Here is a 16,474-nt window from a genome sequence, read left to right on the forward strand (position 1 = left end):
GCTGCTTGGCCAGCTGTGTTCATCCAGCCTCACATTTTATTAACTTGGAATCTCCAGCATCTGCAGTTCCCATTATCTCTGAAACTATGGGATGTGCTGTTTTGTAAGCACAGAAACATACTGCATGATGTACTGCATTATCCTCAAAAAATAAAACTGTACACCAGCATTTTCTTTTAGTCTCAAAGTCTAATGGCTGCTAATGAATACAACTTCCGGTCTATTCTGGATTAAAAGACAGGCAAATCCTGATTCCTTAAAAGCTGTTGCCATGTTTCTTTGTTTGAGTGACACAGAAACTCTCATCTCTAATCCCTGAAATCTAACTGACATATCTTCTCATGCAAACATTTTGCAGCACTACTCAAACTAAGTGAAAGTATAAACTGTTTTAAAAGGAGAACAGTATGCAGATACTATTTAAATTTTGGGTACAATCAAGAATTTGATTCAAGATTCAACCCAATTGAATTTTCATAATCCAAAATTTAAAATTTACTGTGAAGCAATGAAGTGAGTCATGGACAGGATCAAAATCAGTTGTTGAATGGGAATGATGCCGAACAGGTATCAATATTGGAAAGGAGGCTCCTATAAAAACTACTTACGGTTGATTTATTTGACAGTGAGGCTGAAAGTAGTGATAGCACTTAAAAATCTTATTTCTGCATTCCTGGCATTGACAGCATGTGTTCCAATTATGAATGAAGCTCATAAGATTGAAATATTTTGAGATACTCAGCTCAGTTTTCCCTTTTCGTTGGTTATTTTCAAGAAGTCTCTTGGGGTATTTCTGTGGCGTGGCTTACCATGACTTTTCTCGTGCAATCTTCCACTGAACACCTCATTAATTTTGCATTCAGCCTGTAAAGTTCCCTTTTCCTGCAATCATATGACACCACAGATAGACATGCTTTCTGCTACCTGGACCATGCTCCAATCATGCAGCTGGCACCATATTTAAACACTAGCTTCATTTCACGTCAAACATTGCTAGCCAGAACCTGGCCTCATACTGTGCTGCTGTGCTATTTCAAGGCAAGGCATATCCCAAAATGGGACACTGGCACTTCCTTTCAGCCAAAGGGACTTAGATGTGCTGGTGGATGGTGTGATGGAGAGGAAGGTCATTGCCATGGGTACGAAAAGGAGACCATATTGACAGAATCAGCCAGCCTGGACTCTGATATTGATCCATGCCAGTGATGTTTCATGCATCAAAAAAAACCTAGCAGTGCCGAAAGAAGTATGATAATATAACTGTCAGTGTCTTCGGGCATAACTTGCTTGAAGTATAAATTCTATTATCTTTTGATCTGATTTTGCTCAAATTATGATGGTTTAAGAAATGGGAACATTGCCCATTGTATGTTACACAAAATATATTCTTTTAAAATGCAGAAATGCTCCACATCCATTTAAGACTTTGAAATTTAATAAATTAACAGGTATTCTGGCTGGAAGTCAGTCACTGTGGATTATTGATGGACAGTTTATTAAGAGTGTATGTCATGTGGCTTTGGGATTTTCTGCTCCCGGGAAGTTTCCATACACTTCATAAGTTACAGTCTCTTCACTTCTTCTGAAATTGTCACAGAAAAGTTGCATTAGGAATTGTAAGATTTAGAATATCAAATAGTCAGATGTGCATGCTGTTTCCTGATTTTTATACTGTTATTAATTCTGGGGTTCAAACTGCAGTTACATTTGAAACACATCGGGATCACTAATTGTCTTTAGGAAAGAAAACTGCTGTTCTTACCTGGTTTTGCCTGCATGTGACTGCAGTCCACAGCAGTGTGTTTGACTATTAACTCTGGGCAATTGGGAATGGGCAGTAAATCCTGGCCTTGCCAATAACACCCACATCCAGCGAATGAATAGTAAACAACACTGATGCATCTAATTAAATCTCTGTAAGCAGAGGTTTTTGAGAATACCTTACAAAGTTGATTCTTGATTCATTTATGATTGGACTGTACTCGTCTGTTAAGAGATATGTGTACATATGGTGTTTAAAAATCAATCGCTACAGTTTTAATTAAATGAATAAATGTTTTTTCTTTTAATTCCTGGATATGTAAGAATTTCAAAGGATAGGAGAAAGTCCACATTGCCATACCAAGTCAAGATTTCCTTTTCTAAAGGAAAATGATGAACAGATGTGTTTCTTTAACAATCAGTTATGGTTGTCATGGTCACCATTACTGAAATTGGCTTTATATTTACAGCTATGTTATTTGAATTAAAGTTCCATCAGCTGCTGTGGTGAGGTTTTCATTATCTGTATCTCTGGGTTACTAGCCTAGTGATATTATTGCTATGCCACTCTGTCAACGAGCATGAATTTGTTTTTATTACTTAATTGCTTGGCATGATATGACCAGAGTTATGACCAATATTTATCCCTCAATCAGCTTCACTAAAGGAGATTATCTGGTCATGATCAAGTTTGTGGGTCTATTTGTGGAGGTTTGCAGTGTACTACTTTGGCAATCTCCATTCCTGGAGCACAATGACTTCACGTCAGAAGTACTTACTTAACTGTAAAATGCATTGAGGTGTCCCGTGGTTGTAAAATGTCACTATAAATGCAAGTTTTTCTTTTGTTACATAAATGTTATTCATTTCATTATCATATGTGGAGAAGCAATTTTTCATTGTATATTGCAAATTCTTGTCTTTACAAACTTTTTGATAATTAATCAGTGTCTTCACTTTTTAAGACATTTAATGGGTCTGTGCGTTTTAAATTTTTTATCATGGCTTTCTCAGGATAACTAACTGCATCTGAAAGTAACTCTTCTAAGTGAAACAATTTTGGCTAGTTTGAAAGACTTCAGAAAGTTCTTTAATAATGCAGTCGAGCAGTCTCGTTTACATTTGCACCATGAAAACAAGGCTTTTTCAGCTTAATCGGTCCATGTTGGTGTTTGTTTACACAAAAGCAGAAGTCATGATCCCATGTCCTGATCTATGTCCATTTTTCTTTTCTCTCCTATTTAATGTAGATGTTGTTTCTGCTTTGATCATTAAATTTGGAAGTGCACTCCACAGCTTCACTGCCTTCCGTGTAAAAGTAAAAATCTCTCCTCTCTGTCTCAAATCACACTCAATTAATCTTGCATCTTGTCTCGAGGATTTATGGAAGAATTTTATAGTTCCCTTGCTATTGAGGTGCCTGTAATATTACCTATGTGACCCACTCTCCACCCTCCCATCTGCTGCAACCTTTCCTAAATTTTAACAGGGTTGGGGATTGTGATGCTTTCAGCCTCCTGTCTGTCCTCACCACACTTGAGACTGTTAAGTAGCAACAACATAATTTGTACCCTCTGAGTCTTTACCTTTTAGCCAATGGAAGCTGTATTTTCACATCTGCTTTGTCGAGATCCCTCATTATTTTGATCTCCTCCATGAAATCTCTTGTCAATCTCAACTTCTTGAAGGACAGCAGCACTAGTATCTCCAATTTATCTACTGAGTATTTATTCTGTAGGAATTGTGTAAACCTAATGCTGATCCTATTATATCTAGTAATTGTAATGCAAACAAGATATTTGTTAAATATAGCATGCCTGGGAGGTAAGGGTGATTGGAGTTTCTGAAGTGTTTCACTGCTGGGGTTTTATTTGTATCATGCCTGGGCTCTTGTAGATTAATTGATAAGAAATGATGTTGGTTGCTTAACAATTGCATTAATGTTATATCAGTGCAGGAACCTGCATGTCGTCATCATTGTAAAGTGGAGACAATGTCTGATCATTGTGAAAGTTGGATGCTCCCTTGTTGATGCTGATCATAAATCAGGACACACGAGATTTAGCCTGAAGGTCTTGGCAATGAACTTAGTGTTAGATGGAAGAGAAGGAGGTTGAGTTTAGAGGTCTGCTCAGGAGTTAGATTTCCGTGTGCCTCTGCAAAACTAAAAATGGTGTCTTTTTGGCATTACAACTTACTTGGGTGATGTTTAAAACTGGTACCAACACCACCTCCCTCCATGAACTGATGGTAAGTGTGGAAACATACTACCTGCATTATTGACTGGGTCCTGTTCCTGTACTGTGGTTATTGGCAAACAGCACTTAGTTATAGCTTGCATTTATTCCCACCATTAGCAGAAAAGCTGCCGCCTTCTGAGTTCATCTGGGACAAGTAAATACTAAACAATATTTTAAGAAAGATGTAGTCTTGCATATCTTGACTTAGGATAGATAGTAATGCTAGCATCTTAATGTAATTTCAAGGTCAACACAAATTCAATGAGCACCTCAACTTATGGCTGACTACCTTATAGCCTGTTCTCAACATTTGGGTTCAGAAATTTTAGAAAGTAACTGCTATCCATGTTTTGTTTTTTTTTTGGTTTGCTTAGGTTTTGTTTCATTTCTCTTTATTTCCTATTTCCTAATTTCAGTCAGCAACTATTCAGACATGCTGTTTTCACCCAAGAGACAACTTTTGTATCTTTACTCGTTTCATAGCTCCTGCCTTTGAACTTGTATTTTGAAATTTTTTTTGATAAAAAGAGACTACTCATGAGAACATTGAAATAGGTGGGCATCAAGGTGACAAAAAGCATGAATGATTGTTTCAGTGGCAGATGGGCTGATTTCCTTGGCAGAATGCTGCACAGGATGAGACTGCATAATCTTGGCACAGTGTCTGTTTATGTACTTGACCTGTGAAAGCTGTAAGGCATTTTATGGTGTATACTTTTCTTAAAAAAAAGTGCAATATAGCAACTTTAAAATGCTGTTGAACTCGGTGACCCCTTGAAACACAACTTATGTTAGATTTTTTTAAAAAGTACTTTGTCTGTAAGATTTAGAATTATATTCCCAGGCTACTGCCATCAATCCTCTTTTAGTGGACTATAGACTGATCAGTATTTATTTAATTTATTTTTAAGAGAGCATATATTAAAAGAAGGAAGAAATAAATTTCACTTAAAGCATTTTCCATGACCTCAGAGTCCTAATGTGCTTCAGACCCAATTAATTACATTTGAAGTGTTGTCACTATAATGTAAGGAAGGATGGCAGTTCATTTGGCCACAACAATAAAATAATTGACTAGTTAAAATGCTTCAGTGGTATTGCTTGAGAGCTAAGTGTTTATCCTGACACAAGCAGAATTCCCTTGCTCTTGAATAGTGCCATAGAGTCTCTGGCATCCAAATGTAACAGCAGGCAAAATTCCATTCTGTTGGTACTGCACTGGAGTATCAGCCTAATTATGATGACCTATCCTGAGTGCAACTTACATCTATAACTTGTGCCACAAGCTGAAAGTGAGCCAAAGCTGACAGCAAAGCATTCATACATAAACATCTGCCTGGCATGTGCCGTTGGATATGTGCAAAATAATTCAAAATTAATGTTAGCTTAGCAGTGTCAGTTGACCATAATTAGTCTACAAGTTGAAATACTGTTATCAGAGGCTTTTCTCTGGTTTAGTCATCAAACAAAAAGGTTTGTAGATAATTTCAAATTCACTTATTCCATTATAGCATACAGTTGTTAACAAAGAATCAAACATTAAGTATTTTTTACACTCCTAGGTAACCAAGAATGATTTCTTAACATTTGATTACATGCTATGTATGGATGAAAGCAATTTGAGGTGAGTAGATCATTAATAACTATTGTCCTCGTTTTCAGCAGTGGACCTAGTTCGATGAACATTTTGATAATGTATAATTGAATTGCATTTTAAAATGCCTTTCCTGTTTTTCATTTGACCTTTTTTTATCCTTGATATTAAGTGGTTTAGGCTTTGAGTTTACCTCCATTATATATCATTTTTTAATCAGACTCTGTACACAATGTCCAGTTATGGTAAAAGCTTCCTTGCAATTCTGTGCCTCAATAGTGGCAAAGTTGCAACAATGAACATTGCCAGTAAAAGTTTAATAATTGTAACTAAAAGTTCCTCACTTCTAACTCAAAAGCTAAGCATTGCAGAAATTCCAAGTCTTACGTTAAGATGCACATTTCTAGCATCAGCACATCTCTGGCATTTTCTGGCTTTTTCCCCTTGTGTGTTACCTCCATTTAAAAGCACTATACATCGTGGGAATGTTAGGTCGGGAATTAAAGCTATTTGGAGTTTTTGAGTCTGCAGAAATTACAACTGAATTATAGTTTTTCCATCACTTCTCAGAAACCATAATGCATTGTGTGTTTAAATGTGTTTGGATTTTTTTTGGCTTATAAAATATATTCACAAGGTTTTGCCCAAATTTAGCTTTGACAAGTTTTTACAGCCAGGGAAATGCAATAAAAAATGAAAATTATTTTGGTCTGTTTCAGTCTTGTTGGGTGGATGGAAGATGGCAGTGTGGGCGACACTTACAGTATGCCGAGCATAATATAGATCGCTGTCATGGAGACAAAGGATCAGAATCACACTGGAGCAGCAAAGAATGCTGTTGCAGGTATAGATTGCTCGAGTGATGTAAGGAGAACATTGCCCTATAACTTACCTTCCATTTAACCTAAGCTTCAAGTGGAGTTTATATTAACCTGGAATTTAAAGATATTTATATTCCCCACCTTTCTCCCATGAATATTTTAAACTGATAAAAATTATCCTGACTAAAGATTCTTGAAGCTTTACTGATGAACATATATTGTTTGTCTTTAAAGAGCAAATTGATACATAGTAGAAGTGTGTCTCTCTGCTCCTTTTTTAAATCACTAAATTATGTATTTAGTTTTATTATAAAATTGAAACTTTAAATCTCCTGTTTGCATTTTGGGACTTCGATACATCTCTGTATATCCGTAAAGTACTGTAGCTGAAGAGCAACATGCTGTATACCACGGCAGCAATGTGCTATAAGTAAAGAAGCATTCCTTACTGCACCAGTGTGAAACTGATCCTTCGTCTCCATGAGAGACACCCATTATATAATTGACAAGTCAAGTCTTTTCATACTGCCACGTTCCATCCACCACAAAGACTGAAATTGACCAAAACAATTTTCATTTATCATTTTTCACTGGCTGGAAGCACATGCACCTCAAGAACTTCTGAATCTGTTTTAAGTTTGCTTTCCCTGAAATGTCAGGAAAATAGCTAGAATAGATTTTCATCCTGGCTTGGTTGCCAATGAAGCAGAGTGAATGGCATTGCCATTTGTAGAAATCATCTGGATGTTGAAAACTGCCCAAGTCTTCCAGCACTTGCTATATATTAAAGCAATGGCAGATGCACAAAGTCATCCTCCTCCATTTGTAAGATTTTGTAATGTCTGCAGGAAACTGGAGGCCAGTATCGTGATCTGACTTCAAGTAAGAGTCAGATTTTTGCAAATCTAGAAAGTATATACAGCAAAGTTTATTCACCAGCACCTGTGGGACTAGGAGTATGCTGTTTGATCAAATATTCTAGTTGATCAAGAGGCCCACATAATCAGTATGCAATAGAAACATAATGCAGGGCATATACACATATTTGTTATATGTACAAAATAAATCACTTAAATAAGAATGCAACTTTGCCTTAAATAGAACTTAACAACAGAGAACCTTCTTACTGGCACCCTCAGTTGACTTCTGTTGCAGAGATTGTGATAATGCAGTAAACTTTCAGTCTTTCAGTTAAATAATGTTTCCCGTTCTTGAGACTACCGGTTCGTAAGGTGCCAGTTAAAACAAAGTTTGTTGTACAAGGCTCCCAATTTGTCCATTGCATGCATAAGTGGATGAAAGATTCCACTGGTAAATCAACACGGCGCTAAGCAATTTCTTAATTTGATCTGTCCTGTTGGGGTTGCTGTGCATTCTGCTCCATCTACTTTTGTTGTTCAATTGCGTCAGTATTTAGAACCAGCTTTCTCCCTCAGCCTCTATTACTTTTAAATAATTAGAGCTCATTGAGTTCATTTAATTTGACAAAAAAATGATGGTTCCTGATCTAGCATCTGTTTTTGTACAACATGAATCTAGCTGTATGTGCCCTGACCTTTCACCTTGTGAAGAATGTGACACTTCTGGAAGAAGTAAATAGTAGTCATCGTCTGGAGCTTCAAGGATATTTAAAAAGTCTTCATTTGGCACATTTATCAAACAATTGAATAAGCAATTTTTAACCTCTTATTATAGCCTCTCAGAAAATCCTACTCCCCCCTGTAAAATTAGCTGACAGAGGTTAAATACATTCTTCTCCAAGTAGTCACTTTTTATCACTGGGCAAATATAAAAGTATTTCAATTTTTCATTTTAGCATTTAGAACGGTAGGTAAACCAAAATACAGCAAAACCTAAAGACAAGAAAACTTTCAAGAAAATTGGTTTATTTTGAGATATAACTTAATTCTGAAGTTTGCATAGCTCGCAAATTACATGAGAAAAAATTACAATCCACAGTTATTACCAGTTCACAGAAGTTTTGCAATTTTGGTAGTTCCGAAAATGAAGGCTAATTTGCATATGCTGTTGTCAAATCTTACCAGCATGCTTATTAGTCAATTATGAGAAATTACTATAGATTTTAAACTTTTAAGACATGTAAAATTGGTGTTAGGTTGGTGATTGTGTTTTTCTTCCTGTGTTTTTATTCAAAAGAATGGGCCCGAATTCTCTCTAGCTAGCAGTGAATTCACTTCTACTTGCTGTTTAATTTTCCAGACGTTTTGCAGTAGAAATTGCTGCATGTGGAGATGGAAAGGATGTGGCACCCACTACAATGCACTCATGAACCAAATTAGACTGAATTCTTGTGAAATAAACAGCATATGATCTAAACCAGGAAATGTAAGAATAGTAAATGCATTCTCAAATTAGATAAAGAAAGCACAGTAGGGAGAAAACAATGATTGGATGAAGTAGGAGTCAAAAAAGTAAATTTCTCAATTATATTTGAAGGAACACTCATAACAGTTAATTTTTAATAACAGAGATAATTCGATAGTAATTAAGATTTCTCGTGCCCATGTCCTACTGTAGAATAAAAATGTGTATTAATTTTAGTATACTTGGCAATAAAATGTGTTAACACTGACATTTGCGGGTTGCACTGTTGTTGTCCAGTCCTACCACTGCACTGGTCATGGCATAAAATTAAATGCCTTACCCATTTATCAATATGGCTATTTATATGCTTCATACTGGGTTTGGAATTAAAGGAACTATCAGCTAGGTTTCTTAAGCAAACATCAACATTGCATATTTATTGTGAAAACGGGACTTATTCAGCAAGGATGTAATGCTGATTGATACATAGTGAAGTATAAAAACCTACTTTCTAAATAATGCCACACATGCATACATACGCAGACCCCAATTAAAGAAAAAAAATTAAAGTACTTTCTCTTCAGAGATTAACTTATGATAAAGAACATTTTTACCAAATAATTGTTCATTATTTAGAGGAAAAAAGATATATGATATGAATGTTCAACATGGCTTTCGGTCAGTGGTTTCACTTAGATAGATGTGACAGTACACCAGCAGTTGTCACTGAGATTTTGTCAATGCAGTTCATTCAAAGGTTATTGAGAAGAACCCTCTCCTAAGTCTTTTCGGGGAAACAGTTGAAAGGTGTTTAGTTGACACTGGATTTCGCGGATGTTTTCGCGGAAATGTGAGGATGAGCTTGGTAGCTTCTCTCTCTTAAGAAGCTGGACTGCAAATGAACTCCAAATAATTTCTAAAATAAAACTAACTCCTGAAAACTATAAACCTAGGTTTGAGAGTTATGGTAGATAAGTCCAAGCAAAAATGTTAAAGTTCCAGTGTGCCCTTTTCAAAAAAAAAAGTGTCCAAGTTTCTCCCCAGTCTTTTCAAATGAACCACCATTTACAGTTCATTCAACACAAATCCCAAAAATAATTTTAATGATGAAGCACCTTCATAGCACAAGATTGTCAAAGAAAGGTCCCACAAGCAGAGTTAAATAAATTTAATGCTTAATTAATTTGATGATTGGGTACACTATCGTTCAGCATTTTGGAAAAGTTTCTGACTTGCAGAGGTGCTGCAGGATCTCTCATACATGTGCCTTGATTAAATTTACACCCAACAGTCTCTTGTACTAAACTACATGCTGATAACTTGTGGAAATTTGAAACTACAGCCTTTTTATTCAGCCAAGAGTTCCATCACTGAACAAGCTAACGCTACAATGTAAACCCTGTGTCCAAGGTTGTCTTTTCTATTTTCAGTACAGCAAATAAGAATGATGCTCCACTGCAGATTTGGTAGAAGAACCAGACAACAACTGAAGAAATTGAGGGATAATAATTTTCATATGCATTTACTATAGCAGTTGTTGACCATAACACACTTTAATACTTAAACAGAAAGGTGATCAGATATCGAAAAACATTATAATCTCTGGTACTGGTTTTATAGCCTTGAGACAAAAGCAGTTTCTGCCAATCATTCAATAAATAAAACAGTAAATGCTAGTTTTTTTTCTGAAGAAGGGTCCAGACCCTAAATGTCAGCTTTCCTGCTCCTCTGATGCTGCTTGGCTTACTGCGTTCATCCAGCTCTACACCTTGTTATCTCAGATTATCCAGCATCAGCAGTTCCTGCTATCTTCAAATGCTAGATTAACCAGCTTTAGCTGGAAGTGTTAAGTGGATGTGCTGTTTCAGCCTCTTGAGGTCTCTTGTGTCCTAGATGCCAATCTTCAGCCAACTTGATTCACACCAGGTGATGTCAAGAAATGGCTAAAGCAGATGATTCTGCAAAGGCAGTGGGCCCTGACAATATTTCAGCAACAGTACTGTCGATCTGTGCTTTGAAAATAGCCTCAAATTGCTCCAGTACAGCTACAACATGTATCTACTTGATACTGAGGAATAAAGTGCAGGTGTGACTTATCCATGAAGGCAGGATAAATCCAACCCAGATAATTATCGCCTCATCAGTCACCTCCACCATCAATAGAGTGATAGGAGGTGTCTTCAAGGGCCATCAAACAGCACTTAAATAGCAATAACCTGCTTACTCTTGCTTAGTTTCCACCAGAGCGACTCAGCTTCTTAACTCTTTACAACCATGGTACAAACATGGATAAAAGTGCTGAACTGGTACCGTATTAACATGGGTAGGAGAGGAGTAGAGATCGAGTAGACAGGAGGAGCTATTTCCTTTAGCAAAGAGTTCAAAACCAAGTGTCATAGATTGAAACTAAGTGGCAGAAGAATTAGAGGAATCTTAATGCAGAGGGTGGTGAGTGTCTGTAATTTGCTGCCTGAGTTGGTGATGGAGGCAGAGACCCTGAAACTCTCAATAATACCTGGAGATGAACTGTAGCGTTGTAAGCTGCTGGACTATGTGCAAGAAGGTGGGATTACAAAGGGCATTTGGATGTTTTGGGGCCACATGGACAAAAAGGGCTGAAAGGCTCCCTCCTGTGCTGTATCATTTCAATAGTGCTATTTTGCGGAAAGGATATAAAATGCACTGAGGCAGTTCAGAGATGGTTACTAGATTGAAAGCTGGGATGAGCAGTTGTACAACTCGGCATCTCTGCCTTAGAGGGTGTTGAAGATGGGAGGCATCATTGATTATTTTTCTTACTTCTCCTATTTTGTTTGTTATAGTTACGATGATCTGTACTAGTTTTCAAACATTTGCTGCATTAATAGTTTGGGTATGTCTTCAGATGGCGCAAAGATTAATAACTTAATGTAGATGTGAACATAAAACTAAAAAGGAATATTTTTGGGTTAAAAATGTGAGCAAAACTGTGGCAGTGAATTTCAAAATGGGTAAGTGGCAGGTCATCTATTTAGAACCAAAAAAACTTTCAGTATTTAATTGGCTAAAATCGAGGAATGGTGGAATTTCATGGGTTTAGGGATCAATGTACACTGATAATTAAAATTTAAACATAGAAAGTAGGAGTACGAGTAGACCTTTTGGCCCTTCAAGCCTCCTTGCCATTCAGTACGATAATGGCTGTTCATCGAAATAGGTGCCCTGTTCCTGCTTTCACTGCACACTCTTTTATCCCTTTAGCCTTAGGAACTATATCTAGGTCCTTGAAAAATATAATAATCAGAAACATAAAATCAAAAAGACTGATTATATTATCCTTTTATAACTGGAGTCAAGCCTTGCTCAATTGATTGCACTCTCACCTGAGTCACAAGGATTTTGGTTCATTGCCTTGACCACAAAAATCAATGCAGTATTCAGGCAGTGGTGCAGTGCTGAAATTGATTGATTGCTTTATTGTCATGTGTACTGGAGAACAGTAAAATGCTTTGTTAACAAGCAGTATTGGTAGATCATAGTAAGCAAGGATGCACAGATAAAAAGTTGTTTAACAGTTTACATTGCGCAGAGCATGCATTCGGCAAGATCCATATTAGCAAGATCAGCATTATTTGAGGCTAGGGAGTCCATTCATCAGTCTAATAACGGCCAGGCAGAAGCTGTTCCTGTACCTGCTGGTGCATGAGTTCAAGATTCTGTATCTTCTGTTAGACGGTAAAGGTTGTAGGGGATATTGCTGTGGTGCAATAGGTTTTTGATGATTGTGGCAGGCTTTCCGTGGCAGCAGGCTGTGTAAATGGAGCCCGTGGAGAGAAGGTTGACATCTGTGATGGTCTGGGCTGTGCTCACAACCTTCTGTAGTTTTTTATGGGCCTGGGCACTGCTGTTGTCAAACCAGACTGTTATGCACCCAGACAGTATGCTTTCAGTGCTGCGTCTGTAGAAGTTGGTGAGGGTCCCGATGGACATGCCAAATTTCCTGAGCCACCTGAGGAAGAAGAGGCATTGTTGTGCCTCCTTAACCATCGCATCCCCGTGGGAAGTCCAAGACAGGTTGTCGGTTATCGTCATTCCAAGGAACTTGACAGTCCCCACCCTCTCAACCGCAGTTCCGTTCAGGTAGATAGGGGCATGTTCTCCCCCTCTCTTTCTGCAGTCATCAGTTCTTTAGTTTGGCCGACGCGCAGATATCTCGTAGATGAGATGTTAAATTGAGGCTCCCTCTGATGTTCAGGTGAATGCAAAAAAGCCTATAACACTATTTTGAAGAAGAGCAGGAGAGGTATTCCATGTCATTGCCAAAATTACGTCCCTCAGTTGGAATCACAAAAACAGTTGCCACATTTGAGAGATACCTCAATATACTGTAAAGCATTTTAAGAAAACAGGTAGTCATGAAAAGTGCTATTTAAATATCAATCAGTTTTTTACTTTCTAGAGGGCTAGAGTATAAAATGTAGGGATGTGTATTCGTTCTGCTCCAGCTATTCAAGTCCCTTGTAGACTATACTTGCAACACCTTGCAACATTTGACACTGCTTCTTCGAAAGTATGTATTAACCTAAAGAAGGGATGCAGCAATTTAGCAAATTCAGCAAAATGCTACTTGCCATCTAAGGGCTAGATCAAGAGGAGAGATTGCTTGGTTTGCATTCCCTGTGATAATAATGTGATATTATAGGATGATTTCATTAGCACTTTGCAAGGAAATAGTTGAGTAGATAGTTAGAAACATTTTATACTAGATGAGAAGAAAGGGACATAATCTTAAAATCAGGGACATGCCATTCAGGGGAGAAGTTATAACACACTTGCTGCAAAGTGTGACAAAAGGATGGAACCTTTTCACAAAGGAGTAGGTGCTATCTTGTTGAATATTTTTAAATGTGAGATTGATAGTTTTTTTAATCACAAGTGGTAGTCACAGAAGGAGCCATTCAGCCCTTATTGTCTGCACCATCTCTTCAAATGAGCATTATTACCTAATGCCAATCTCCTGCTTTTTCCCCGTATCTTTGCACATTATTTCTTCCCAAATAATCCTATTGAATGTTTCAATTGAACCTTTTTCCACCTCACTTCCAGGCAGAGTATTCCATCTTTTAATTACCCACTGTGTTAAAAAATACATCTGCTCCTTTTGCAAGATCACTTTAAATCTGTGTCCTTTTGTTCTTTGATTCTTTTAAAGTGGAAGTAACTTCTTCGAAATGCTTTAGCAAACTTGCCCATGATTTTGAAAACCTCTATCAGATCTCTTCTTAGCTGCCTTCTCTCCAAAAAGAAAATTCCCAACTTCTTCGGCCTATCCTTACATCAGAAATTCTTCATCCTTGAAACTATTCTTGTAAATTGCTTCTGCACTGTCTGTAATACATTTGCACACCTAAGACATAGCACTCAGAACTGTACACAATACTCCAGCTGAGGTCTAACAAGTGTCTTATACGAGTTCAGCATCAATTCCTTGCTGTTGTACTTTATGCCCCTACTGGTACTGTGTGCTTTATTAACTGCTTTCCAACTGCCCTGCCACCTTCAGTGATCTGTGTCAGGGTACACCAACGTCCCTCTGCTCCTGCATCCACTTTTAGACATCCACCCCCTATTTTATATCGTCTTCCAGTGTTATTTCTACCAAAATACATCACCTCACTGTCTCTGCATTGAACCTCTCCAGTCATCCACGAATTTGTCTCTATCCTTTCTGTGTTCTGTACTGTCCTCCTCAGAGTTTACAACTCTTTCAAGTTTTGTGCTATTTGCAAACTTTTAAATTTTCTTCCCTATTCGTCAGAATCTAGATTATTAATATATCAGGAAAAGCAAGGTTCCCAATATCAACCACTGGAGAACTTCACTACAAATCTTCCTCCAGCCCAAATAATATCCATTGATCATTATTCTCTGTTTTCTATTAATTTGTGATATTTTTTCATGTCACTGCCGTCTCTTTATTGTATGACCTGTTGTTTTTCTCTCAAGTTTGTTGTGTGGCACTGTATCAGATGTTTTCTGGGGGGGACGTCCATGTACACTACATGACCAGCATTGTCTTCATCTGGCCTGTTACTTCCTCAAACACGTCTAGTTAATCACATCAAAAGCAGATCCAGGATTTATACCATCCATTTAGTCTCAATGCAAATTGAAAACTATTTTGCACGAACAACAAATGTGCAGTATAAGTGCATTGCTAATGATGTTGAGGGTTGTATGATATTCTTCAATAAGCCCTAATTTGATTCAGTGAGATGTGTGACTACAGGTCTCAAAAATAGGATTACACAGAAGTATCCATTACATGGTATCTATTACATTTTGTATTTTAACACTTACATTAACTCATATTTAAACCATGAAACAAATTCAAAAAGGTTGATCTTTGAATTAATATTGAATTGATATATTTGTCATTCCTTGACCAAATTGTATACAGTAAATTCATTTTTTAAGATTTGATAGGATTGAAAGTTGACAGTTTTATAAAGAGATTTTTCTTTAAATAGTGTTTGCCATGTTCTGTACGATACATACATTGTTAGTTCATCAATGTTGAAGAGTGAAGGGAAATAACCTAATATTGAACTTTCTAATCGGTCGTTTTATTGTTAATCTGGAGAGAAAACTTAGTTTATATCTGATAAATTTTCAGAGATTTAAAAAGGATGGCTGACAAAGTGAAGAACCTCAAATCCGAAATAAAGCTGCTTGGCTCATTTGACCCACAGAATCATCTTATTATACAAGATCCTTATTATGTAAGTAGTGAAATATTCTCTTATTTATTTTTGTACATATAGAATTTAGAGTTGCCAAAGAATTCAGAAAATCCAAAAAAAAATGGATTTGTGCTTTATTTTTGATTCCCATGTTCGATGTTTAGTAGTGATTGTGTGGTTGAGATGTGTTTTTAATTTCTTTCTTTTGTTATTACAGGGAACTGAAGCAGATTTTGAAGACGTATACCAGCAGTGTTTAAGATGTTGCACGGCATTCCTAGAGACCACCACATAACAAGTGCTGAGGGCTGTTTTAACATATTAGAAAATTAATCTTCCATGAGTAAAAATCTTGCCAATATTACTGTTTTCAAACTTTCAAAACTCATCTCTGAAAATGAAATTAAATATTTTAGAAACTCACATTAATTTTGAATGTTTCATTATTTACTTTACTCTGGAGAGGCAGTAGTTTTCCTTCATTAAAGACACATGAATTTAAAGCAAATTTGTGTTCAGACTTATGGTTTGTTTTCAGGAATTGCTAGTGAGAAGAATTTCAGAAGAACATTGCATTGTTTTAAAAATAATTGTTGTCAACTTGTTTTGTTATCGAAAATTGACTTGTATTTCAGAAATAATGAATAAATGCGCATGACAAAATTCCTAAGTCACAGTGAAGTTTTTTTTATGCGTTACAGTTAAGAGTTAGAATAACTCTTCACTTTAAAGTATACTATAATTTTTGTTATAGTTACAAAGCAACCATGTTTACTAGTGTGAAGATTTGCAGCAACCTAAAATATGTAAAGAATAATCCTTTATAATTAAACATTTTATTAGAACATAGAACATTACAGCACAGTACAGGCCCTTCGGCCCTCGATGTTGTGCTGACCTGTCATACCGATCTCAAGCCCATCTAACCTACACTATTCCATGTACGTCCATATGCTCATCCAATGACGACTTAAATGTGCCTAAAGTTGGCAAAACTACAAACGTTGCAGG

General features: G+C 36.8%; 1 protein-coding gene across 6 annotated transcripts in view; it reads left to right on the plus strand.

The window, feature by feature from the left end:
* Positions 1–16,126, plus strand: part of acp1 (acid phosphatase 1) — a 28,506-nt gene extending 12,380 nt beyond the window's left edge. For all 6 annotated transcript variants that reach the window (XM_048531726.1, XM_048531727.1, XM_048531729.1 and 3 more), the window contains 3 exons: positions 5,564–5,625; positions 15,397–15,502; positions 15,681–16,126. In XM_048531726.1, coding sequence (XP_048387683.1) covers positions 5,564–5,625; positions 15,397–15,502; positions 15,681–15,758 — 246 coding nt within the window. In that variant the 3' untranslated portion in view covers positions 15,759–16,126. The remainder of the gene's footprint in view (positions 1–5,563; positions 5,626–15,396; positions 15,503–15,680) is intronic.
* Positions 16,127–16,474: the final 348 nt, after the last annotated feature.

This window comes from Stegostoma tigrinum, chromosome 4, assembly GCF_030684315.1.
Source record: "Stegostoma tigrinum isolate sSteTig4 chromosome 4, sSteTig4.hap1, whole genome shotgun sequence".
NCBI lineage: Eukaryota > Metazoa > Chordata > Chondrichthyes > Orectolobiformes > Stegostomatidae > Stegostoma > Stegostoma tigrinum.